This window comes from Lynx rufus, unplaced genomic scaffold, assembly GCF_022079265.1.
Source record: "Lynx rufus isolate CCGP_SWC_20201006 ecotype Redwood Valley unplaced genomic scaffold, mLynRuf1.p SCAF_58, whole genome shotgun sequence".
Taxonomy (NCBI): domain Eukaryota; kingdom Metazoa; phylum Chordata; class Mammalia; order Carnivora; family Felidae; genus Lynx; species Lynx rufus.
In genome coordinates this window covers 428,318-454,198 of record NW_025814876.1, presented here as the reverse complement: position 1 = coordinate 454,198, position 25,881 = coordinate 428,318, and the positions used below count along the sequence as shown (strand labels likewise).

The following is a 25,881-nucleotide window of genomic DNA, read 5'->3' as shown; positions in this document are numbered from 1 at the left end:
GCGGCTCGCTGTCTGCCCGGCCGCTCCGCGTCCCGGCGGCCCAGCCTCGGCGGGGGGAGCACGCGGGGCTGGCGGCGCCGCTGTCCCCGCTCCTGAGCTCCCTCCGCAGCGCCAGGCCGGCCGCGCGGCTGCAGCCCCAGCCTGACTCACGGCGCCGGCGGCCGCAGCCACCTCCCCGCCTCCTCCCGCCCGCAGGGTGGGGGCCTCGGGCATCGGCCGGAAGCCAGACCCTGGGGAGGGGGTGCAGAGCCAGGGGTGAGGGCTGTGGGGGGCTCCGGGACGGGTCCTCCCACAGGGCCACCCTGTGTCCTCTCCTGCTGTGTCTCCCTCGCCTCCCTCGCTGTCCCTCCCTCTTGCTGAGCCCCCCAGGCCCACCCCTGTCTGTCTCTCCAGGAGGGAGCCCCTTCATCCTCCTGCTGTCCCCCTCTGCCCCACCGTGGCCACCGGCAAGGCTGTCTGAGCCCTTCCCCTCCGCTGCCCCCTCTCTGACTGCTGTGTCCCTCCCCTCCCCACATGTCCATCCTTGCCCCTCCTGGAGTCCTGGCCTCACCAAGCACCCAGCCCACGCAGAGCCCCCGGTACTCTGGCCCGTGCCCCTCACCCAGCCCAGCCCCCATCTGCTCTCCTGTTCTCGTGTACCCCTCGCCAAAACCAAGCCCCTCGAAGGCCCCAGGTCCCCAGCTGTAGCACCTGCCTGAGCAGGGTGCACCTCACTGAGCCCCCATCCCGTTACCCACCTCTGCACAATCCTGCCACTAACCAGGTCCCCAGCCCCAGAGGCCACCAAGTCCAGGCCTTCCCTGAGCCGTGCTGGCTGGCCCCCATGTGGCCCTGTCCTTTCTGGGCCCACCCTCGTGGAAGCTCCAGACCCCCTTTCCCCAGGTCTGACCCCACACAGCCCGGCCCAGAGCCCCGAGCCCCACCTCCTGAACCTGCATTCCTCATACAGTCCAGTCTCCAAGCCGTGACCTCTCACCCGTTCGTCCCCTCTGCCCATGGGGCCAGATGTCCTTGTCCAAGCCCCTAGTGACACTTATCTCCTTGGAGACAAGTCCACTCAGCTGCCCATGCCTCTCCGCCAGCCCTGCCTGGCCCACCTGGGCCTGGTCCCCTGCAGATGCCCCTTCCCCTCATCAACACCGGCCCACCCAGCCCAGCCCCTTCTGGGAGACTCCATTCATGCCACACCCCCTCATTCCCTCTCACACTTGTCCCCAGCTGACCTCCCCTTCCTGCAGAAGTCCCAGCGGGTCCGTCTGCAAGGGAGAAGCCGCGGCCCTCTTTGCCTCTCCCGGAGCCCCTCACCTCACCATGCAAGTGGCCTCCGAGCTGGGTTCTCTTTACCAACCCACCAGCCTCCACAGAATCCAAAGCCTCCAAAGCCCCCCAGTTGTGTCTATGCACCGGGGCCCCAGGTTTCCTTCCCCAGCTCCCTCCAAGTCCCTGTCCTCCTCTGAGGCCCTGACTGCACCCAGAGCCTCTCCTCTCCTAAAGCCCCCTTTTCCTCTGACCAGCTCAATCTGGTCAATCCACTGTCTCCACGACCCTCTCTCCTCTGAGCCTGGGCCTTCCCAGGGGCCCCTTCTCTCCTGGAGTCCCTGCCCGCCTCTGCCCCAGTCCTCTGCCAACCCCCTGCTCTCCCCGAACCTCTGTGTGCTATGAGCCCTAGGCCCTCTCTGAACCCTGGACAGGCCCCACCCCCTCCGCAACCCTCCCTTTTCCAGCCCCGCCCCCTGGCCTCCCAGGCCCAGCCTCATCCGTGGCCTCAGGAACCTCCAGGAGTCTGACAAAACCCTCTGTGAGTGGGAGGGGTCCCAAGCACCAGGGCCACCCTCCATCCTGGTCCACGCCCTGGGCACAGCTGGACCCGGACCAAGAGCCCACGGGCATGAAGGTGACGGGGACTGTGGGGGGACCAGGATTCAGTTCTCCTTCACGCGACACCCACTGCCCCCTTGCCAAGGGCCCTCGCCTGGGGGCACCTGGACCCCCAGGCCTCAGGAGGCGCCTGACCTAAGGTGTGGCCCGCCTGTGGTCTGCAGCCACACTACCGGGTCCCCCGGGGCCCAGCGCTGCCTCCCCTGCCCCAGGCCCCGCCCCACGCTGCTCTAGGCAGGCAGGCTGCAGGCAGCGGCCAACAGAGCCGGTCTGCACAGGAGTCCTCCTGGCCCCCGGGGGCCTGCTCCAGACTGCCTTGAGGCTGCCTCCTTCTGAGGACCCCAGAACCCAGGGCGGTTGGGGGAAGGGGGCTCCAGCCCCCACGGGCCTCCACCCAGTGGGTGAAGGAAGGGGCTCGATTTGGGTGGGGTGTCCTCCAGGCAAGGGCAAGAGGCGGGAAATGCCCACCGGAGCCCGCGGTGCTGACGCAGAGCCCAGCAAGCCCGCCAGGAAGAGTGCCAGGCGCTGAGCTGGGCACCCCGTGGGTCTCTGCCAGGCCCCTGGCGAGGAGTGCCCTGTTATCACCCATCTTCTAAAGACAGACCAGAGGCTTAAGGTTGGTTGGACCGTAGAGGCTGGACCTGAGCCCGGAGTCAGACTCCGGAGTCCGGAGGACGCCGACCAGCAGCAGCCCAGGCCAGCCAGCCGTAGGGTCCTGGCTCTGGGCAGGGGCGTCAGCACCCCAGCGGCCGGTAGGGGCTGGAGGCCCAGCCTGCGCTCATCGCCGTAGCGTCGGGGGAAGGGCCGGGGGCATCCAGCGGTGCTGGTCCCCAAGTCCCAGAGAGGGGATGGGGGGGGGGGCGTCCCGGCCGAGGGCCAGAGCTGCGTGGCGAGCGGCACGGCGGGTGGTGGGAGACAGAGCCCAGGGCAGCCGGCAGGAGCCGGGCAGTGGTGCAGAGTGCGGCCTCCCTCCCGGCCTGCCCTGACGCCAGGCCTCTCGGCGCACGAGGGCTCGGATGAGGCGGCCCCCCCGGCAGCCTTGCCAGGCCCTGCGGCTCTGCGACTCCAGGCTCCCCACTCATGTTTCAGGCGCATGTTACCATCCTCCCTGCGATTCTAGCCGGATGTCTGTTAAAGGCGCCAGTGAGGGCTCAGTTCTGGGGTGCGGCCCCCTGGCCCCCCCTCGACAGCCACGCCCCTGAAGGCTGAGGGGGTACCGGCACGGTGCCGCGTGAAATGCTTGCCGTTTCTTCACACCTGCAGGGGGTGGGCGCCCGCCAAGGGTCCGGAGCCACTGATCCCAGCTGCTCACAAACTCCTACTCATCCCTTAAAACCTCCTGGCCGTGCAGTTGCATCTGGGTAGATACTCCCGAGGGCCCCTCAGGGAACTCCCAACAGGCTGGACCACCAGGAAGGTCACGCCACCTGAGGGATTCCTAACTGGGACCCCCGAGCCGAGGTCTCAGGACCCCAGGCTGGCCTGCTCTGGTGCCGGCCTCGCACAGAGGCTGCGTTCAGGTGCTGGCTGGGAGCCCCAGGGGGAGGCGGGGTGCCCTTGCCATCAGCCCCACGCAGGCGCCTGTCCTAGACTCTAACGGGTGTGCAGGGGGACCAGGGAAGTCCAGGGCCCCGCCGCTGGCGGAAAGCGAGGCAGGTGCTCACCTGGACCACTCTGAAAGCCCCGTCCTGCGGCCTCCCGCCAAGGCCACATCCGGCTGGTCGCAGCCCCGGGCCTCACTACCAGCCCGCTCCCGGCCAGTGGCATCTCAGCCTCGAGGCTGGGCGGCAAACCAAAGCCTCCAGGGTCCCTTGTGCAGGGCAGGGGGGCTGGGGTCTGGGAGCCAGGGCACCCCCAAAGGCCCCCCCCCCCCGACCCCGCCCCAGCCTGGCTGTGAGTCAGCCCTCTGAAACAGCCTCACACTGGCCACACCAGCTCCTTCCCACGTCCGCATTCAGAACCTCCCTCCCACCAAACACGACACATGCCAACACAGAAAAAAGAGGCCCAAACAACTGTATTTTCACATCAACATCGGCTCCCAGCCACCAGCGACGGTGGCACCAGCCCCCTTCCCCCTTTTCCCCAAACCTGGACCCATGAGCGCCCTCCTGGACGAGGTCAAGCCCCAGGATGACCCCACACGTGTCACAAGGCTGGCTTTGGTCTCTGAGCCCCTACCCTTCTAACCCCTTCCTGCTTGTCCTCGGGCCTCGGCTGGCGCTTCCTCGACGGGCCCACGTAGAAGCACGGGTGGGGCCGGGACCCCAGGCCGGGCAGAGAAGGAACCCAGAGAACAGCCTGGCACAGGGTGTGAGCTCAGTCCAGAGGCCCTGCCTGGGCAGCCAGGCCCCCAGGGCTGGGGAGGCAGGGGACGACCTGGGGGACGGGTCCTGGGATACAAAGGGGCCGGCTGCAAAGCGGGGCCCGGTCGTCCGAGTTAGTGCAGCGGCTCTGTGCCGATCAGCCCACGGCTGCTGCCCGCACCCGGCCCTCCATCAGACAGACAGACAGACAGACGGACGGACGGGCGTGTGGGCGGGACTTCCACAACCAGGGCTGGGGAAAACCGCAGAAGAAATCGGCGGGCCGGAGGCGCCCGCAGAGCAGGGGTGTGAGTGTGAAAGTGTGTGGTGGGGCGGCCAGGAGGGCGGGGGCGGCCGGCCTCCTCCTCCTGGACTCCCTCCTCCGCGGCGGGCGCGGCGGCTACAGCCTGGTGGCCTCGGCCAGGCCCACCCGGTTCTCGTCCCGGTCGAACACGGTGTAGTAGCGGCCGATGAAGACGTCACCCAGGATCCAGAGCGGCCCACCGGGCGGGGGGATGTCCATACCCATGAAGCCGCTCAGGCATATGGTCCTCCCGCCCTGCGACACCTGGGACGGCCCTGGTGGTCAGCGCCCCGCCCACCTGCCCCTGCCCTGCCCCCCCAGCCCCCGCTGACCTCGAGCGTGTAGGCCTTCGAGGACAGCCTGTGCCCTGTGCCCTGTGCCCTGGTGGTCAGCGCCCCGCCCACCTGCTCCTGCCCCCACTGACCTTGAGCGTGTAGTCCTTCGAGGACAGCTTGTACCCTTTGCCCCCCAGCTTCACAGTGACCTCGGGCAGGGTGGACACCTTCTCGCAGGGGATCATGTACTGAGGGAGGGAAGAGAGTTTAGGTGTGGCCGGTGGGGGGGGGGGGGAGGGCGGCATCCTGCCCACACTGCTGGGCCCACTCACCTCGCCCTGGATCAGCGGCACAGCCCCAATGGCCTTCTGCAGCTCGCGCACCTCGTCCACGGGGCCCACCATGAGGGAGGTGCCCGTGTCCAGGATGGCCTCACAGCCCCCCTTGCACAGAGTCAGGCTGGTGCCCACGTCCACCCTGAGGGGGAGGAGGTATGAGGCCCCTGGCTGGGCTCGGGGTGAGGCCAGGGGGTGGGTGGTGGGGGGTGGGGGGGGGGGTCAGTCCTACCGCCAGGGCCGCCTGAGACCCCTGCCTTTTCAGTACCCTCTCTTCCTCTCTTTGGCTGGGGGTGGAGGCGGGCTGGGGCCCAAGAGGCCAAGAGCAGGTCAACAGCCGCCTTTGACATCACGAGCGGGGCAGGGCCCGAGCCCAGGGGCCAGGGGCTCAGCTGGGTGCCAGGAGGTGGGACAGGCACCCAGGGCCAGGGGGGTCCAGGGCCCAGCACGCCCACTGCAGCCTCCCAGCCCCGAGAGCTGGAGCTGCCCGGAGGCCTGCTGCGGGGGGGCTGGGAGGGGCCCCACACTCACTGGTCCATGTGGACCTGCCAGTACGCCTTGCGGGTGACGTTCAGGTAGGACAGGGAGCCCTTGTAGTACTTGGAGTCCGTGCCACCCAGCATCAGCTCACCCCCGGGCTGCGCGTTAGGGTCCCTGGGAAGAGAGAAAAGAGGAAGTCGGCCGCCCTTGCCCCTCGAGCACGGGGGACCCCTGGAGCACGGGGGACCCCTGCCCGCCCCCACACCAAGCCTCCGGCCTGAGCGTCGGGTGCCACCGGCACCAGCTGGAGCCAAGTCAGAAGCGAAGGGTGAAGGGTGGAGGATGGGGGGGGGGGGGTGCTCTCCAAAGACCCACAAGGATGGAAGGATCCGGAAGGGAGGGGACTTCCTTCTCCCCAAGGGGAGGGGCTCCAATCCCACACCCCGTGTGGCCTGCAGGCCACGAGATACCGCCCAGACCTCAGGCGCTCCTGCTCTGCCAGCGGAAATGGGCCAGGGTCAAGACAGCGGGCAGACAGGGAAGTGAAAGCTAGGAGCCCGGGGAGGGGACCCTCCTCTGCGTGAAAACAACACAAACCAGGGAGGGCTTGCAGGAGGCGGCACCGAAGTCAGCTCGCTCCTGCCAGGCCTGGGGCCCGTGCAGCTGCTGTTCCAGGGACGCTCTCCGTCCACATCCTCACCCAACCGCCCCCACCCCCACACCTCCGCTCAGCCTGCCCTGAGCACCCTCCCACCTCCAGACCCTTCTCCAGACTTAGTGTTTGAGCTCGCGGTCTTCTTCCCGGGCTCTCCCCACACCCAGAAAGCACCAGGCCAAACGTGGCCCTCCCTCTACTACCTGTGGCCTCCAGCCCACCCCCTGGCCTTCACCTCCCATCACCTCCGAAATCCCAGACCACCCGCAGCCCTGCCCCACCTCCCTGCCCTTGTCCGTCGGCCCCCACCCAGCACTGACAGCACTGACCGCACTGTCCGTCCCTGGGCCTGGGCCTGGGCCTGGCCAACCTCCTCCCCCTGTCCACCCACCCTGGGCCCGAGGCCACAGGAAAAGACCAGCCTCCAGGGGTGGCTCTGCCAGGCCCGGCTGCTGGGTATTTACACCGACCAAGCTCTGATCAAGGGACAGAGCGCAGCACCCAGGCAGGGGCCAGGCTGAGGGCAGGGTTCGAGCTGGCATTCAGCCAGAAGGGCAAGTGGGCAGGCCCTGGAGGGTGAGGGCTCTGGCGGGGGGGGAGGTGGCGCGGTGACCACCGGTGGTCGGCAGGGTTGCCCGCTCACACGCTGCCCACACGTCCAGGCCTGGCACACGCCCATCAGGGCCGCTGGCACCGCCCTGAGGGGAGACACGAGGCCCCTGCACGTAGGTGACCCCACCCTCCGTGCGGGGCAAGGGCCACCGGGGTGGGGGCCTTCTCTGCGGCAGGCACAGACACACTGGGGGCTGCTTCCAGATGGCGTGACGGAGGCCGCGCTCCACACCAATCTTGGCCCACGGCCGCCTCTAGCAGCATCTGGCACTCAAGGCCCAACGGGGGTCACCTCCCGTGGAAAGCCCCCAGAATCCTCGTCTCCAGAGGCCCTGCTTCAGGTTGGGGCCCATGGCTTTGTCCCCTCTAGGCCATCAGTGACCCAGGGGCCACGTCTTCCTCTCATCAGGCCCAGGGAAAGCCGGGCTGACGGACCCAGGAGGAGTTGTGGTGACGCCCGACCGGGGTCCGGTTCTCCCCAGGCGGCCCGCTGAGCAAGATGCTGGACCCACAGCCCGAGCCCAGTGGGAAGCCCGGGCTGTGCGGCTGCCCGTGGGTCTGCAAGAGGGTGGCCAGTCCCGCCTCCGGTCAGAGGTCAGAAGCTGCAGCCCGGCGCCTGGAGGGTGGCCAGGGAGGTGGTGGCCCGAGCCCCCTGCACTCAGCCACACTGAGCTGGGAAGCGGGGTGAGGACCGGGGAAGAGAGGGGGCCGGCCCTCCCACCCCACCTGTTCAGGTAGAAGGAGAAGATGTTCTTCTCCACCAACTTCTGCTTCATCAGGTTATCAAAGACGGGGAGCACGTCGTCAACGGAGATACGGGGGTAGGCCATGCCGAGAATGCCGTCGAACTTGGCTGCGATGAAGGTGATGCCCGGCTGCTTGATGGCCTCCCCGAAGATCTGCCTCTCCACCTTGACGCCAGCCACGGTCGGAGTCTGGCAGGGTACCTGCAGGCCGGAGGGGGGTGGTCAGCGGGCCGCAGGGGCCTGCGGGGCCCGACCCCAGGTCCCGCGCGTGCGCTCACGGCCACAGCTCCGACACCCACTCCGTCCCCACGGAGCAGCGGTGCTTGGCCCCCGCCCGCCACTGCGCACCCAGGACCTGAGACGGGCAGAGGGCCCGGGAGACAGGCTGGCGGCACTGGTGGGACAGGGACGTGGGGTCTGTGCCGGTCGGGGCACCGACTGAGTTGGAGTCAGCTCAGAGGGCTGGGCTCCGTGCTCGGCTCCGGCCTCCTGGCCCCCTCCCCCCGCCGGCCCAGGCCTGCTCCTGCCCTTGGCCTGCTGGAACCCCATGACCCAACCCCATGACCCAACTCAGCAGACTTGAGGCCACGCCGCCCCTCCCCCACCGCGGGCCAGGCAGCTGACAGAGAGGCAGAGCAGGATGTGGGAAGAAACGTCTGTTTGGGGTTGACACCCTGCGACACCGGGAACAGGGGAGCGTGGCAGGCGACATCCTGTCGTGGACCCACAGAGTCCAGGAGGAGGGGACCCTAACAGAGCAGGTGGATACGGGGCAGGGGCAGTGCGCCTGCAGGAAGGTCCCCAGCCGCCACGGCCCTCCCCACCGTCCAGACAAGCAGGCCCTGGGGTGCCCTGCAGCCTCCTGGTCCGGCTGGGGCTTCGGGTGCCCAGACGGCCCTCCCGGCGTCCTCCACAGGGGCTCTGGCACACCTCAGCCCCCCTTGACCGGCTCCCCTGCCTGGCCGCCGGCCGCGAGGCTGGGAGGAGGCCGCACCGCCAATCACTCGCTCGCCTGCCGGGTCCCGGTTCCACACCCGCGCCCCGGCGGCTCCACGGGTGTCGAGACCCTGGCTGGCCGCTCTCCCCCCTTCATCGCTCAGCGGCCCGGCCCTGCGGTGGGGCCGGGGTCACGGGGAGCATCCCAGGGCCCAGCAGCGGCCTCGCCACAGACTCACCGACACGGTGTCCTGGCTCAGGTACCCGGAGAGGCTGCCGGAGCCATAGTGGATGTCGAAGGACGTGCCATTCTTGACGTACGTGCTGGACTTGCCGCTGTTATACTTGTTGTGGAGCCCTGCGGGCAGAGCCGCCGTCAGCCCGCTGCCCCCGCCAGGCCCTGGGCGCCTGCCACGGAGCCCCCCCCCGCCAGCCTGGGCCTCGGCCAGCGGTGCTCTGGCCTGGCCTCCTCCATCCTCGGCCACCCCGGGGCCCTGCACAGACACCTGGAAAGCGGGGTGCCCGGGGAGGGCAGAGGGGCCAAGCGCGTCCGGTGGGGCTGAGAGCTGGAAGCCGCACGTCGCCCAAGAGGGGCCGAGGCAGGGCCACCGAAGGCCCAAGGGCTGGCCTGCTGGCCCCCGCGCACGGGGCTGCACCCGAGGTAGGGCGGCAGGGCCCGGAGCCCGGGGGAGAATGTGCGGCCGGGGGGGGGGGGGGTTGCATGCGTGTGAGGTGGCGTCCAGGCCGCGTACCCACACCCTGGGGCCCTCCCCTCCCTGCCTGCTCCCTTCGGCCGCACGAGGCGGGGCTGTGACTCACAGCAGGCGATGTCCAGCAGCTTGCAGTGGATCGAGGGGACCCACAGGTTGGCGGAACCGGTGTCGAAGACGACCGTGAAGCACTGTGGGGGCGTCCCAATGCCGATCTCCCCGTAGTACTGGGCCTGGGCAGGGGAGGGGCGTGCCTCAGGGCCGCGGCGTGGCGGGGGGCGTCCCGCGTTCCCGCTGGGCCACAGAGGGACCACTGGTTGCCTTGGGAGTCAGACTCTGGAAGGCCCAAGTCTGAGGAGGCACTGGAGCCTACCCCCTCCCGCCCCCCCTCCCCCCCCAGCCGCTGGTCCCCATACCCTGCAAGACCCCTCTGCCTCACAGATCCAGGCCCAGAAGGGGAGACTTCTTCCCCAGGATGGGAGCCAAGTCACAGCTCGCCTCTGGGACCTCAGTTCCCACCCTGCCCTTGCCCCACAGGGCCAAGCCTGGAGGACTTCTAGGTGGAGGCATGCGAATGGCCAAAGGGAGGAGGTGCACCCTGGAGACCGACAGTGTTGGCTCAGAGTCCCTCACTGCCTAGACTCCCTGCCTTCCCTGCTCTGAGCCTCAGTTTCCCCATCTGTGCACAGCGGGGGAGGGCAGCCTGGGAAGCCCAGGGTACTCGGCTCAAGGCTCAGGCGACCATGAAGGGGGCACACGCCCCCCGAGCCTCAAACCTCGTCGTCGATGCTCTCATAGGTCAGAGGACACGAGGGCTTGGATGTGAGATACGAGCTTGAGGCCCCCCGTCCCCTGAGAGGCGGCCTAGACCATAGGTCACCATGGGATTCCGGCTCTGGTCCCTGTGGGAGCCTCTCTGCTGCCACTTGGCTCCAGGGAAAACCCCCAGCTGCTGCCTCATGACCAAGCAGAAGTGTCCAGATATGGGGGGCTGGGGGATGACTCAGCAAATGTGTGTGTGTGTGCCTGAATTGGGGGACCAGGAACCGGTCAGTCAGCAACCCCCCCCTCCCCCTCCGCCAAGTCCAGTCACATGCCCGTGAGGCCACAGCTTCCTGGCACTGCTGGGGCTCTGGCAAGAGAGGACAAAGGCCGCAGCCACCTGTCCCAGCCACAGGTGGGCCAGAGGCTGGATGGCAGCAAGGAGCGAGGTCCCCAAGACTCAGGGGCAGGAGAGACAGAAGGACGCCCACCCGGGCAGCCCCAGAACCTGACCCCAGAGGCGGGACCAGGCCGGGCCAGCTCTGGCGTGCTATGTAGCTTATAAAACATCCCTCAAGGAGCACGGGGCAGGTGCAAGGCTGGCTGCTGGCCAGAGGGAGGAGGTAAGGAGGCGGAACTGGGTCGCGGGTGGCGCCAGGCCTCCCGGCGGGACAGGCACCCCCACAGAAGCTCCAAGGCAGTTAGTTACGCCTGGGCGGGCTGGCCCAGATGACCCACGAGGACCCCACAGCCTCTCGGGGCCTGACGCAGGCTCCTCCGTGCCCAGCTGATGGCCCTGGGCCCAGCCCGGTGATTTGCAGAGGGTGGCCCTGTCCCACAATCCCACAGACCGGCCTCAAGAACAAGGTGGCTTCTGGGGGGCCTGGGTGGCTCAGTCAGTCGAGCGTCCGACTTCGGCTCAGCTCACGATCTCGCAGTTCATGGGTTCGAGCCCCGCATCCGGCTCTGTGCCGACACCTCGGAGCCCGGAGCCTGCTTCGGATTCTGTGCCTCCCTCTCTCTGCCCCTCCCCTGCTCGCACTCTGTCTCTCTCTCAAAAATAAGTAAACGTTAAAAAAAAAATTAAAAATAAGAAAAGAACAAGGTGGCTTCTGAGGTCGGTGATGGTCAGCGGGACGCAGGGGGAGAGGTCATGGAGGGGCCAAGGGCACCCCAACCCACCCTCACCCTACACAAGCAGGCCCTGCAGGGGAGCCGTGCAGACCCCCCAGAAGGACACCGTGCGAGTCCTCCACGTGGCAGGGGTGACAGGAGGGGCACCGCAGGGGAGGATGTGGCTGAGCAGAAGCCCCTCCCCCGCACCGAGCAGGGGGGTTCAGCAAAAGCGCTGCTTGCTAAAGAGTATTTCGTGCTCGCTTATCAGTTCCCGTCAAATCAGTGTTCGCCACCGACCGGGCCCCCGCCCCAAGTGGAGACCCCCATACTCACGTCCAGGTAGTTCTTCAGTATCTCGGGAATGGGCCCCCCAGTCACAGCGGGCACTCCCTGGGCGTATTTCGAAACGGGGCCCTTGGCAATCAGATCTTCCACGGGGCCCCCCAACTCCGACATGGTTCGACGCACAGATGTGAACTTGTGCAGCGGGATTCTGTCAAGAGGAGGGGGCCCGTCAGGGCTCGCCTCCCCTCTGCACCCTCAGCCGCCAGGGGCTCCAAAAGCGCCCACCCCATCCCCGTCCCCCGCTTTGTGTCTGCTCTGGTCTCTTCTGGGACAGTGGCCCATGGGGGTCTGTTAGGACATCGGCGTCACAGGTGACCCATCCGCCTGGCCCTCTCAATCTGTTCTCCACAGACGCCATGCAGAGAGGTCCCCACTTCCCCTGTGTGGCCTCTGGTTGGCCGTCTCCTGGCCACCAGATGGGACTCAAGACTGCCACCACCTCGGAGAAGCCCTCCTTGGCCATCCCTCACGTGACCCCGTTTCCCTCCAGGGCCCTCTCCAATGCTGTAGTGAATTTATTTACTGCTGGCCTGTGCTCTGTCCCCACCACGGTACAGACCCCAGGAGGGCAAGGACTGCACTGGAAGGCTAGGGGTCCGTGCTCCCGGGTCTGCCTTCCTCGGAGGTGCCCCAGGGCACCCCCACGGGCAGCCCCTGCCTCCCAGCCTTGGCAGTCTGCCTGGGCAGAAAGAGCACGGGGTTGGGGTCAGGTGTCCCGGTTCCTGTGCCTGAGGTCCCTCCCCCACCCGGACCCTTGGCTCCTCAGGCCCGAAGCTCGCACCCCTGCTTCCATGGCGCAGGGGTGGGGCAGGAGAGCAGACCTGAGCAAACTCACACACCTGGATGACAGGTCCTCCCAGCCCAGGGGATTTGGGACTTCAAGGTCACGGCTGGCCCTTCCCAGCAAGCCAAGGGCTGCTTCAGAAGATGGGACTCTTGTCTGAGACCTGGTAGGCCGTAAAAGCCCAGGGTCCTTGCTTGGGGGGAGAGGGGCACGCCCTCCAGTAACCCAGGAAACAGGCACCAGCAGTCCCAGAGGACGGGGAGGAGGTGTGAGGGGCTCTGGTTCAGCTGCCCAGCCCCAAGCAACCCAGGTTCAGTCCCCGGACAGCCACGCATCCCTGGAGAGGAGGCCTGTGGGTGGTGTCAGGGGAGGCTCCATTAGGGGCCACACGCCCCCAGGCCACAGCCCATGGTGCAGCCCTTTGGCAAGGCTGAGTCCACTGGCGCCCCCCCCACCCAGCTCCCACGGCCCTATGACCTCACCCACCTGCCCCTGGGCAAAAGGCCCGCCTTGGAGTTGGAAGGATGCCTTCCCGGGCCCCGGGGCGGGGGGAAGGGGGGCAAGGGTGGGTGCAGGAGCAGAGGGGCTGGCCCACCACACCCCTCCCCAAGCGGGAGGCGGGGGGGGGGGCCTCAGGCTGCCTTGCCAGAGTGGGAGTGGGGGATGGAAGCGCCCTCCTCGGCCTGGGTGGCCCACAAGGCCTGGGGTTGGTGGTCTCTCCTGGTACAGGGGGGGCAGGCCCTAGAGACCTGAAGAAGGTGTGGTCCTCACTAGAGCGAGGGCACAGGTGGAGGACCCCGCAGCCCCGTGCCAGCTGCGCCCCTCACCCGGACCCTCTCCTTAGGCTAACTCCCTACTGTATCTGAGACCCCCGGGGGCCCCCAGCGCCCAGAAGGCCTCCCGGGTAAGAGCCCAAGACCCAAACCAAAGGCGACCGTGCCCAATCCACAGCTGGCAAAGGGCAGGGGGAGAAGCGGGAAAATGACTTGCCCAGATACACCTGGGTCTCCAGACTTCCACACAGGTGGGCCTCGAGTACAGGTGCCGCGGCCCCACCTGTCCTGGGGAGGCTCGTCGGCCTGGGTCTCCGCCATCCTCCCTCCCGCCGCCTCCTGCCCCCCCCCCCAAGGCAGACTCCACCGTGGTAGAGAAGAGGGGTCCCCGGGCTGGCGGGGGACCCCGGGTGAGGCCCTGCAGGAGGCCGCGCGGGCCGGCACAGCCCGCATTCCAGAGCGCAGGGCGTACGGAGGGCACCGGGGGGCGCGGGGTGCACGGGAGGGTGCACGAGGGAGGGGTACACGGAAGGGGGGGGTACACGGAGGGGTCGCCGGGTGCACGGGGTCGCAGGGCCTCACCTGATGAGCGCGGCGGCGGACGCGGCCAGCAGGCCGAGAACGAGCAGCAGCACGCTGGGGGGCTGCATGGTGGCGGCGGCGGCCGGGTCGGACCGGAGCGCCCAGAGGTCGAGCGCTTATAGCCTGGATGACGGCGCACTTGGCAAAGTCAGCTGACCGGACTGTTTGCACCCGGACCGGTCACGCGGGCCTCGGCCGGCGTGCGCGGGGCGGGGTCTGGGCGGGGCGGCGGCCCCGGCCGCGTTCCCGCCGGGCCCGCGCACGGCGCTCGGGGACGCGCACGCAGGCCTGCCGGCGCAGGGGGACGCGCGCGCGGGGCGGGAAGGTGGCTGAGGGCCCCGGCTGCGGGGACCCGGCGCTGGGGCTCTGGGCGCCGGCGGCCGGGGAGCCTCCGGAGCCTGGGGCTCCGTCGCCGCCGTAGACACGCGGGCCGTGCGCCGCGTGGGGCCTCGCAGCCTTTCCGAGGCCCCTGCTCCACCTTCCTGCCCCCGCACTGCACCCGCGGCACCGCCCTCCTCCCCTCCCTCCCCTCCCTCCCACCGTTCGCCCAAGCTTCTACCGCTCTCACTCTTCTCTCAACCCTGGGGTCGTCCGGACCTCATCGCCTCGCAAGTGTCCACCTGTCCTACCGGGCCACCCTGCATCCTGCTTCCTTGGGAGCCCACTGGCCCTTTCCAGGCCCCATCTCAAAGGACACCGCCCAGTGGGATCAGATGAGGAACAGGTCTCTCACCTTGAGCAGCTCAGGTGGTTTTCACCAGCCTCGGAGGGCTGAGAGAGTGAGTCCCTCGCTGGGGCCACAGTGACCCGCTGACCTCCAGGACCCCGCCACATCACCCAGTCGTGCCCAGCTTGCTGTCGGAGGGCAGGGCCACATCCCGCTTCTCCGCCCTCACTCCCAGCCAGAAGGAGGACCGGGCATGAAGGAGAAAAGGAGCTTGGATGGGTCATTTCAGAGAGGGTCCATGTCAAGAAGGAAATAAATCAGAGGAATGTGCTAGAAAGTGACCATTGTTGAGAGCAGGCCTCTCTGGGATGGTGATATTTGAGCAGGATGGGAACAACGAGGAACTTTCACAAAGGGACTCCCCTAGGGCACTTTTCCTTGAGTGCCCCACTAACAGGGGGCAAACAGGTTCTGTGACCCCTGAATAAATCAGGACCCTGACCCCAGCCAACACCCTCCCACCCAGCTTGGCCTGATGGCCACAGATGAGTGCCCACTGCCCTGCCCTGCCTCCACACTCAGCAGTTCTACACAGTTGACCTGGGCTCATCATCTGGTGTGGCGCCGGATATGGGGACTCAAGCCAGGACCGAAGCAGGCAAACATCCTGCCCTCAGAGTCTGACCCAGGCGCGTGGGTCCAGGCCTCGCCCCATGCAGGCCCAAGCGGGACCCTTGCACTGGTCACTATCACCTCCCTCCCCCCCACCCCCCGCGGCAGACGGCTGTCTTGGGAGGTCAGCTGGGCTCTGGATGGGCTGGACGCCACAATCGCTTGAAGGTGGTCCCAGCTGGTGTCCCCCTGGGTCCCAGTGCCCACTAGCGGACAAGACCGTGTGTGTCCCATGATGCTCAGACACAGACGTGTGAGAAAAGACACCTTCGCAGGGTCCCATCTGCTTTACCCACAGAAGCATTTACAAGGCCGGTGAGGCCAGCAGCCGGTGTGGACAGGAGAGGCAGAGTGGCTGGTCAGAGAGGTCAGGGGCGTGACCAGTAGTCAGTTGTGCCGGCCTGAGACCCTTGGCTTTCCCCTGAGGACGGTGGGGAGCCGCCGGTGGCCCTGGGCGGAGAGACCGCGTGTCCATCCATTCCGTAGGCCGCAAGGACGTTGTGTCTGTGCTGCTTGTTCCCACGATCCCCCAGCACCCAGAGCAGGGCCTGGCATGTGCCCACCAACAGGCGTTGGCCCTGAGTGGTGCTGGCTGGCTCCTGGCTGGTTTCTGTGCCCCTCCCCCACAAAGCTCTCCGCCATACCCTGCCTCCCTACCTCTCCAGCACCCGGGAGAGGCTTGGGGTGGAAAGGGAGCCGAAGGGGCTGCCCCCGGGCCCTGCGGCTGCTCCCCAGAGGGCAGTGCGGGGCTCCATCCCCGGTGGGTGGTGCCACAGGACCGCGTGGGCTGGGATCCACGGCCGGCACCAGACGGAGCTGTGTCCCCACCTTACACAGCTGCCCTGGCCCGGGGCCCTGTGTCCCCCCAAACCCTGTATAGCCTCAGCCAGGTGCAAGGGTCCCGAAGAGGGCCCCGTTCCCTGCCCCTGCCAAAGGCCAGGAGAGGCACTCCCCTGTTGGACCAAAGGCAGTGGGCCCAGCACAGAACTACAGGGCCTAGAGGCATTTTGGTGCCCACTGACTGGGGGCCCCAAGGCAAACCTGGTGGGAACAGGTCTCCCAAGTCAGTCCAGCGGGTGTGTGTGTCCCAGAAAGCTGAACCCACTGAAGAGTCCCGCGTGTGGTTCTGGTGTCTCTGGCTCCTAGTGGGTGGGGCCACGGTCTGGAGACTGTCCAGCCCGACCCTGGACTCTAGCAGGGAGAACCAAAGCCCTGACGGGTTGGTGGGCCTGGGTGAGTCAGAGGGTGAGAGCGGTTGGAAGCCACTTCCTTTCTTTTTTTTTAACTTCAAAAAAAAGTTTTTTTTAATGTGTATATTTACGAGAGAGAGAACACACACACACACACACACACACACACACACACGTATGTGTGAGTGGGGGAGGGGCAGAGAGAGGGGTGACAGAGAATCCCGCACAGGCTCTGAGCTGTCAGCACAAAGCCCGATGTGGGGCTCCAACCCGCCAACTGTGAGATCATGACCTGAGCTGATGGCTGACGCTCAACCGACTGAGCCACCAGGCATCCCGGAAGCCCCTCCCCTTGACCTCCTCTCCCAGGCCTCCCGGGTCAGCCCCTCTGGGACCTTAGGCACCTGTCTGTCTCTCCCCCGCACAGCTGTCCGGCGCCTGCCACAGGCCAGGTACTGCTCTGGGTGCTGAGGAAATGTAGGGGACAGCACGGGGGACTCGGGACACAGGGAGGACTCAGCAGAAACGAGGAGGAGCGAAGGGAGGAGCTCCTGAGAGCAGACTAAGGAGGTGATGGGTCGACACCCTGGGCAAGAAAAGGCTGAGCGCAGCGGGTGGGGGCCGAGAGCAAGCGACGGTCCCGGGGCCAGAGAGGGGCTGCCCGGCTGGGTCACTCTGCTGTGCGGCCACCGGGAGGACCTCGTTTGTCTCTGAGGGGGGCTGAGCTGCAGGGAGCACGGTTGAGGGGCAGCAGCTGCCGGAGCTGGGGGCGGAGGTTGGAGGCAGCCAGGGCTTAATGTGGACGGAGACTACGAGCCCCTCGGCTCTGAGAGGTGAGGAGATCGAGAGGGAACGACAGCAAAGGAGACCGGGCAGGAGCGGCCGGGGACGGGAGAGACCAAGAAGGGACAGCCTGGAAGCCGGACGAAGACCAGCCGGAGGAGGTGGCGGCCGGCCGTGTCAGCCCCACCGCGGACCAGGTGCAGGTTGGGATTGCACGCCGACCACCGGATTTGGCAATCTGACCTTGAGGAGAGCAGTTTCGGGGGGGGGGGGCTGGGGCGTAGTTGTAAAGATGCACTGGTGAAGACAGAGGGGTGTTGACACAGAGAAGCCAAGTAGACGGCGGGGACGGCAGGGTCCCACACACTGAGAGGGACGAACGTCTCCGTAAATGGGCAGGTGGACGGGAGGATGTGGGTCTCCCCCTCACGGCATGCCCAGCCACGCAGTCCGGGGGGACTAGAGACATAAACAGTCAAGGGGAAATCCCCGAGGGGGAAGAAGGCGGAGGAGAACATCTTCGTGATCTTGGGATCACGGGTTTCACCGACCGAGATTTGTTGTTTAAGTAGGAAATACAACAAATGAGGCCGAACCTGCAAGAGACGTTATCGAGATGAGACGACAAACTGTACACGGAGGAACACGTTCGTAAAATACGCCCCTGGTAACGGACCGATGTCCAAAATGTGTGAAGAACTCCTTTTTTCTTGACATGTATTTCTTGGAGGAGGGGGAGGGAGGGAGGGAGGGGCAGAGAGAGGGGGACAGAGGATCCCAAGTGGGGCTCTGCACTGGCCGCAAAGAGCCAGACTTGGGGCCCAAAGTCGCAAAGCATGAGATCGGGACCTGAGCCGAAGCCGGACGCTCGACCTACCGAGCCCCCGCTCCAGGCGCCCCAGACCGTTTAAAACTCAACAACAAGAAGATGAACAACCCGTTAAACAATGGGCAAAGACCCAAACCGGGACCCCATAGAAGAAACAAGAGCACAAACAAACCCGTGAAAAGATGCTCACGTCAGGGGGGAAATGCACATCCAAACGACGAGATCCGACTCCACACTTGTTAGGATGGCCGAACCCCAGCCAGCGACGGCACAAAACCGAACTTACGCCGACGTTCCGTCAGCCCTCACGCTCCTTGGCATCGGTTTACCCGAAGGAATTGAAGAAGTATGTCCACATGAAAGCCTACATGTGGACGTTCATAGAGGCTGTGTTCTTAATTGCCACAACTTGGGATCAACCGTGATGTCCAAGTAGGTGGTGAATAAACCGTGGTCCGTTCAGCGTGGAAACAGAATGAGCTACGAACCGTGAAAAGACAAGGAGGCGTCTTGAATGCACCTCACTCCGTGCAAGAAACCAGCCGGGTGCCCCAGACTGTGTGAACCCCACGCTATGACGTTCTGGAAAAGGCAAACCCAAGACGGTAAGAAGTTGTCCTAGGTCGGTGGCATCTCTTCAGGCCACATCCAACCGAAATGCACCCAGCCACCAAGTCGGGGACGAGGACGCCAAAGCCTGGAGAAGCTTGTCCCCAAGGCTGTGGAAGGGACGAACGATTCGTGACAAAGTCACACGATGGGGGCTCACGTCCTTGAGAATGAACGAATTAGCATCACGCGCACCGCGAGGAACCCCTCAAACCCCACTGCACCCGTGGCCCTTCTCTCCCTCGCCCCCCACCCCTCAGTTAAAGGAGGAGGAGGGTGGGGCGCCTGGGAGGCTCAGTCGGTTGAGTGTCTGACTTCAGCTCAGGTCACGATCTCACAGTTTGTGAGTTCGAGCCCCACGTCGGGCTCTGGGCTGACAGCTCGGAGCTTCAGATTCTGTCTCCCTTTCTCTCTGCCCCTCCCCTGCTTGTGCTCGGTTTCTCTCTCTCTCTCAAAAATAAATAAATATTAAAAAAAAAAAAAAAAAAAGGAGGAGAGTGGGGATTCTCCGCTGGCTCTTCTCTGCCTTGGTCTCCCTGCCCCAGGCCAGGATGTCTTGGGGAGGCTCTGAGACCCCCCAGTGGCTCCCCGTGCAAAGCAGGCTGGAAACTGCCAGGCCCTCCCTCCCACTAGAGTTCTGGGCTTGCACTTGCAGCTTCCTGGACCCCCCCCCCCCGCCACCGCCCCGACGTAAAAGGAGGGTCTGCGGGTCCTGAGCTCAGCCCTGGAGCTGGGGGACTTGCCAAGGGGCAGAACCCCAGGGAGGGGATAATGGTTTTCATCAGGTCCCTCCTCCCACGGGGCTACAAGTGAGCCACTGAGATGCTGAGTCATGCCTACTCTGCCCTCTTCCCGTCCTCCCTGCCCTGCCCTCCTCCTGGGCCTGAGTCAGCCCACGCTCAGCCCTCAGAGCCGGCTACACTGGCCCTTGGGAGGAAGGTGAGGGTGCAGCGCCCCGGGGCCCCAGCCACAGGCCCGTGCTCTTAGTTCTGGAAGGGCTGTGTGGGAGGCCGTGTGAGGGAATTAGCTTCAGATCAGCTGACCTTGGACAGCTTGTGGGGGAGGGTGGGAGTGGCTGACACAGTTAGGGTGGGGGAGGGGGTGCCCAGGCACAGGTGAAGAAGTGGGGGTGGGGTGCCCAGGCACAGGTGGAAGGACGGAGGTGCCTGGCACCCCACCCCGACTTCTTCACCTGTGGCACAGTTAGGGTCCCAGTGGCTCACAAGTCCTCTGGAGTAGACCCTCCCAGCCCCAAGGGTTGAGCCCCGAGCCGTGGTCTTCCTCCCTCATGGCTGCCCTGGGGAGGTGTGGTGAGGGGCTGGCGGCCACATGGGACCTTTAGGGGTCCCCAGCGGCCCAGGGGTCAGGGACCTGCTTCAGCAGCAACCCCAAACCTGGAATCACTGCGTGCAGACTCTCTGGTCCTGGAGCTTGGTTGGGGACCCCTGGTTTTACTCTTTGTCAAAACCCACCGTACTGGAGGGTGCTGGCCACTGTGCTACATACACACTGGGGTGAGCAAGGCAGATGCAGACCTGCCTTCTTGGGGCGGCTAGACCCAGACCAAGTCCTCAGCCAATAGATGGCCTCGTATGGGCTGTGGCATGGGCCGAGGGACAGCTGAGGCTGCCGCTCTAAAGATGAGGGCAGGTCACCAAAACCCATGAAATATGCAGGGATAAACCCAACCAAAAAGTTTAAAGATCTGTACACTGAAGGGGCGCCTGGGTGGCTCGGTCGGTTGAGCGTCCGACTTCGGCTCAGGTCATGATCTCACGGTCCGTGGGTTTGAGCCCCACGTCGGGCTCTGTGTCGACAGCTCAGAGCCTGGAGCCTGTTTCAGATTCTGTGTCTCCCTCTCTCTGTGACCCTCCCCCCGTTCATGCTCTGTCTCTCTCTGTCTCAAAAATAAATAAACGTTAAAAAGAAATTTATAAAAAAAAAAAAGATCTGTACACTGAAAACTACAGAAAGCTGAATGAAGAAGTTGAAGAAGACACAAAAAAAATGGAAAAAGATTCCATGCTCCATAGGAAGAACAAACATTGTTTAAATGCCGATACTGCCCAAAGTAATCTACATATGCAGTGCAATCCCTGTGAAAATAACACCACCATTCTTCACAGAGCTAGAACAAACAATCCTAAAATTTGTATGGAACCAGAATAGACCCCGAGTAGCCAAAGCGATCTTGAAAAAGAAAACCAAAGCAGGAGGCATCACAATCCCGGACTTCAAGCTGTATCACAAAGCTGTCATCATCAAGACAGTATGGCCCTGCACAAGAACAGACACCCAGATAATGGAACAGAATACAGAACCCAGAAACGGACCCACAGACGAATGGCCAACTGATCTTTGACAAAGCAGGAAAGAATATCCGATGGAATGAAGGCAGTGTCTTCAGCAAGGGGTGCTGGGAAAACTGGACAGCGACGTGCAGAAGAATGAACCTAGACCATTTTCTTACACCAGACACAAAAATAAACTCAAAATGGATGAAAGACCTCAATGTAAGACAGGAAGCCATCAGAATCCTCGAGGAGAAAGCAGGCAAAAACCTCTTTGATCTCGGCCGCAGCAACTTCTTACTCAACACGTCTCCGGAGGCAAAGGAAACAAAAGCAAAAATGAACTATTGGGGGGCACCTGGGTGGCTCAGTCGGTTAAGCGTCTGACTTCAGCTCAGGTCATGATCTCACGGTTCGTGGGTGTGAGCCCCACATCGGGCTCTGTGCTGACAGCTCAGAGCCTGGGGCCTGCTTCGGATTCTGTGTCTTCCTTCTCTCTGCCCCTCCCCCGCTGCACTCTGTCTATTCTCTCTCTCTCCAAAATAAAAAAAAAAAAACATTAAAAAAAATTTTTTTAATGAGTTATTGGGACCTCATCAAGATAAAAAGCTACTGTACAGCGAAAGAAACAATCTGCAAAACTAAAAGGCAACCAGCAGAATGGGAGAAGATATTTGCAAATGCAATATTGGATAAAGGGTATACAAAATCCATCAAGAACTTGTCACACTCAACACCCAAAAAACAAACAATCAAGTGAAGAAATAAGCAAAAGACAGTAAGAAATGGTCAGAAGACATCCAGATGGCCAACAGACACATGAAAAGATGCTCCACATCACTCATCCTCAGGAAAATACACATCAAAACCACAATGAGATACCACCTGATACCCGTCAGAACGGCTGACATTGACAACTCAGGCAACAACAGATGTTGGCGAGGATGCGGAGAGAGGGGAACCCTTTGGCAAACTGGTGCAGCCACTCTGGAAAATAGTAGGGAGGTTCCTCCAAAAACTAAAAATAGAACTACCCTACGACCCAGCAATCGCACTATGAGGCATTTATCCAAGGGATACAGGTGGGCTGTTTCGAAGGGACACAGGCACCCCCATGTTTATAGCAGCACTATCGACAATAGCCAAAGTCTGGAAAGAGCCCAAGTGTCCATTGAAGGATGAATGGATAGAGAAGATGTGGGATATACATACAATGGAGTATTACTCGGCAACCGAAAAGAATGAAATCTTGCCAATTGCAACTATGTGGATGGAACTGGAGGGTATTATGCTAAGTGAAATTAGTCAGAGAAAGACAAATATCATATGACTCATACGAGGAATTTAAGATACAAAACAGATGAACATAAGGGAAGAGAAGCAAAACATAATATAAACACAGGGAGGGAGACAAACCCTAAGAGACTCTTAAATACAGGGAACACACTGAGGGTTGCTGGAGGGGCTTTGGGTGGGGAGATGGGCTAAATGGGTGACAGCCATTAGGAGGGCACTTGCTGGGATGAGCACTGGGTGTTATGAGTAAGTGATGAATCATTAAATTCTATCCATGAAATCATTATTACACTATACGGTAACTAGCTTGGATGTATATTTAAAACGATAAAAATTAAACATGAAAAGAAAGGTGAGGAGGGAGCTTGTCTTCAGGACAACGGCGAGGTGATGAACAGGGGCTGGCCTGGGAACGGCGCGGGACTGGGGGGCTGGGGGGCTGGGGGCCGGGAAGGTAGGGAGAGGCTCTCAGGCTTGGGAAGAAAACTGCAAAGACCCTAAGCCGGAACTGAGTCTGGTGGCTTCCAGGGATGGAGAGAAGGCTCCCGGGGCTGGGAGAGGTGGGGAGCATGCACGAGGGGGGGTCGGAGGGAGGAAATTCTGTCCGCAGATGGGCCTTGAGGCCAGAGCAACATTCGCTCTTCCCTGGTGTCCAGACTGCAGCCCCCCTGATGATGAGCCAATTCCTCGAAAGGAGTTTCTCTCTGTGTGATATTCACACCCTCTTGGTTTTAGTTTCTCTGGGGCACCGGGTTCAGGAAAACCTTCCTGGGGAGGGTGCCCCCGAGGTGGGTTGCGCACCACGCCAATCAATGGTGGTGACCAGGCCCCGCAGGGTGGGAGGTGACGGGGTCTGGTCTGCAGGCTCTGGGCAAGCGCCCAGTTAGAGTACCGACGACACAGAATGAGTGACGTGGCCAGCCTGCCTTGTGGCAGGGTGGGGGGGGGAGGGCCTTGGGGGACGGGGAGGGGACGGGTCCGGGCCAAGCCTGCCGTGTTAGGAATCCTCTATCAGTGGCTTGAAATAACACCAAGTATTCTCCCAGTTCTGGAGGCCAGAAGTCCGAAACCAGCCTCACTGGGTTAAAACAGACATGTCACAGGTCTGGTTCCTTCTGGAAGCTCCGGGGAGGCGCCTGCATTCCTTAGCTCAGGGTCTCTTGCCCCGTCCTCACAGCCAGCCACCTAGCATCCTCCCTCTCCGCTCTGACCCTCTGGCCTCGCTGGTACTTTGACATGAGGGGCGAAGTCAGAGCGAGGCCAGGGGAGGGACAGTTGTGGGAGCAGGCTGCCGGGGGGGGGGGGGTGCCAGGGGACACATACAGGAAAACTAGAACAAAGGGACAGGTAAAGAAAGGAAGGGCATCTGAGTGGCCCATAATGGGGCCTGGGGCAAGTACATCCATAACCCGAGGGAGGCTGAGTTGAGGGGCTGGAGATGGGATGGGTGGGTGGCTGGACTTGAGAGAGCTGACTGAACCGTGAGAAGATAGGCCACGGGGGATGGACTAGGTAGGGTGGGGCCCTAGGGGCTGGGTTGGATGGTGTGGGTCATGGGGGCTGGACTGGGTTGGATGGTGTAGGTCTTGGGGGCTGAGTTGGGTGGGTGGGATGGAGCCCTGGGGGCTGGGTTGCATTGGATGGGATTGGTCATGAGGGCTGGGTTGGATGGAATGGGCCCTGGGGGCTGGGTTGGGTCGTGGGGGCTGGGTTCGGTTGGATAGAATGGGTCATGGGGTCTGGGTTGGGTTGGATGGAGTGGGCCCTGGGGGCTGGGTCATGGGGGCTGGGTTGGGTGGGTGAATTGGGTCATGGGGGCCAGGTTGGGTGGGAAGGGAAGGTTGGTTCAACTGGGGGTGGCAGTGGTGGTTAGACTGTCTGTCCCAAGTCTGCTGGGCTGGATTGGGTGGGTTGTTCGTCAGTCCTGCTCTGGGTCAGGAAGAGCTGGGCAATGCCTGTGGCTTCCCCTAGGCACTCCAAGTGTCCCACAGAAGAAGGTGTGACTTCCGTCGCTCCCGGCAGGTGGAGGCTGATGCCAGGGAGGGGTGCTGCCCAAACACCCGCATCGGGCTCCACCCAGATGTGCCAGTGACCACCTTCCCGGCAGCTGGCTGCAGCTGACCTTTCCCCAGAAGCATCCCATTCTAAGGGGACCCGGCTTTGCCCCTGGAAAGGGGCCTGGGGCCATCTTGCCTCAGTCCACCAGAAGTGTCCTTGCAGGGGAAGGGGGTGTCTGCCTCAGTGCCCCGCAGGGGCAGGGCCATGCGAGCCCAGCACAGCCTCACATCGATGGGTGCACAGGTGGGTGTGGGCCAGATCCCAAATCATCTCCACTCCTGGGAGAACCTGCTTGGCCTCAGTGTGACCGGAACAGATGTTATCTCTCCTGCAGCCCTCCGCCCTCTGCCCACGGCCCGAAGGGCTGCCAGGCTTGTTCCCAGGGCTGGGCCGGTGGCCGGCGGTCAGTACCCACCTGCTCTGGGGAATGCCAGCTCCTCTGTGGCACCCAGCCCCTCCCAGGCAGCCGGACGAACGGGTCTGGGGCTGTAACGCCCCCTCTCTTGGGAGCGGTGACTCAGAAAGGCAGGGAGGGTGGGTGGGGGCAGTGGCCCCGTGTCCCGTGCACAATGCCCCGATTCTTCCTCCGTGACCCCAAGTGTTCCTTCGACTCTGGCTCAGACAGTCAGTAGGCAGAGGGACAGGGACGATGGGCCTGGGCCCCGCCCCCTGGAGGCCTCCACTTTCAGTCTGGAGGGACCCAGACCGTGGGTGCCAGTCCCCTGCCCTGCAGGTGACCCAGGGCTGTCCCTTGCACTTCCCACACTCGCTCTGGGGAAGCGTGGCTCTGGAGACACGCGGGTCCCCTGCTGCGAGACCCCAGGCAGGCCCTCAGAGGCTGCTCCTGGAGCCTTGGCCTCTTGTCTGTAAAATGGGACTGATACAGAGCCTCTCCTGCAGGGAGGGCGCAGTGCCCGGTGCCCGAGGCATAGCCCACCCCCCTCTGTCTGAACGAGGACTTTGGCCACCTCTGTTCTGACCTCGTCTGTACCTTCTAACTGGTGAAGTTCTTTCCAGCTGGCCTGTCATCGGGCAGAAGCCCCCGGGGCAGCATCCCCTGATGGGGACGGAAACTATGTCTCCAGCACAAGCCTGCCGGGAGCCAGCGAGACTCCCTGACCGCCCCGCGATGGCAGATGGCACCCACCTGACCCTCGCCGCCCACCGGCACACGCCCACCCACTCGCCCCATTTCCCTACAGAAACCAGCCAGTCTCAGCACTGAGGAGACCGTTCTTGAGACGCGGGCCCGCCGTCCTCCCAGAGCTCACCTCGCTGAAACAGCCTCTGTGTCACCACCACCACCCGGCCACTGCCTTTGGATGTTGTGAGCGGCGAGCGGCTGAACCCGGTCTATTCGGGACCCCTGAGCCGGGTGTCCTTGCCCCCCGCGCCCCGGCCACGTGCCTCTCTGAACTTTGCCCCCTCTGGCCACGTGCTGAAGGGGGGACCCGAGGAGGACCCCCCACTCACTGCTCTGCCGCGAGTTTGCAGGACGGGGCCCCTACCCTGGATGCTGGCAAATGAGGGCAGGGGGAGGCCCAGGCCCTGGGCAGGGGGGTGGGGTCTCGCAGGGCCCCCGGAGGGCACCTGGGGCTGTGCAGGCCTCCCCTCAGGAGTATGTTCGGGAAAACCTGGTACCACAGAGTGCCTGCAGGGGTGGCCTCGGGAGGAGCGGCCACAGCAGGGGGACATCCATGCGGCGCCCGTGGGGGCCCTGGGGACGCATGATGGGCAGAACCCACGCAAACCCTGCCCTCTGGGAGCTGGGAGCCTGGGCAAGTTGGGGGGGGGTGGCAACTTCAGGAGCCGTCGAGGGAGGGGGCACGGGGCACTGGCTGGGGGCACGTCACAACTTACATGGGAGGTCAGGGTGATGACCTGGGG

General features: G+C 63.9%; 1 protein-coding gene across 1 annotated transcript; it reads right to left on the bottom strand.

Annotated features, from left to right (window-relative positions):
- Positions 1–3,877: 3,877 nt before the first annotated feature.
- CTSD (cathepsin D) lies at positions 3,878–13,723 on the bottom strand. Its single transcript, XM_047101168.1, has 9 exons — positions 13,600–13,723; positions 11,449–11,608; positions 9,347–9,470; positions 8,767–8,885; positions 7,572–7,792; positions 5,630–5,752; positions 5,096–5,240; positions 4,913–5,011; positions 3,878–4,752 (listed from the first exon to the last, which is right to left on the bottom strand). The coding sequence occupies exons 1-9, from the start codon at positions 13,665–13,667 to the stop codon at positions 4,585–4,587; spliced, it is 1,227 nt and encodes a 408-aa protein (XP_046957124.1). The 5' UTR covers positions 13,668–13,723; the 3' UTR covers positions 3,878–4,584.
- Positions 13,724–25,881: the final 12,158 nt, after the last annotated feature.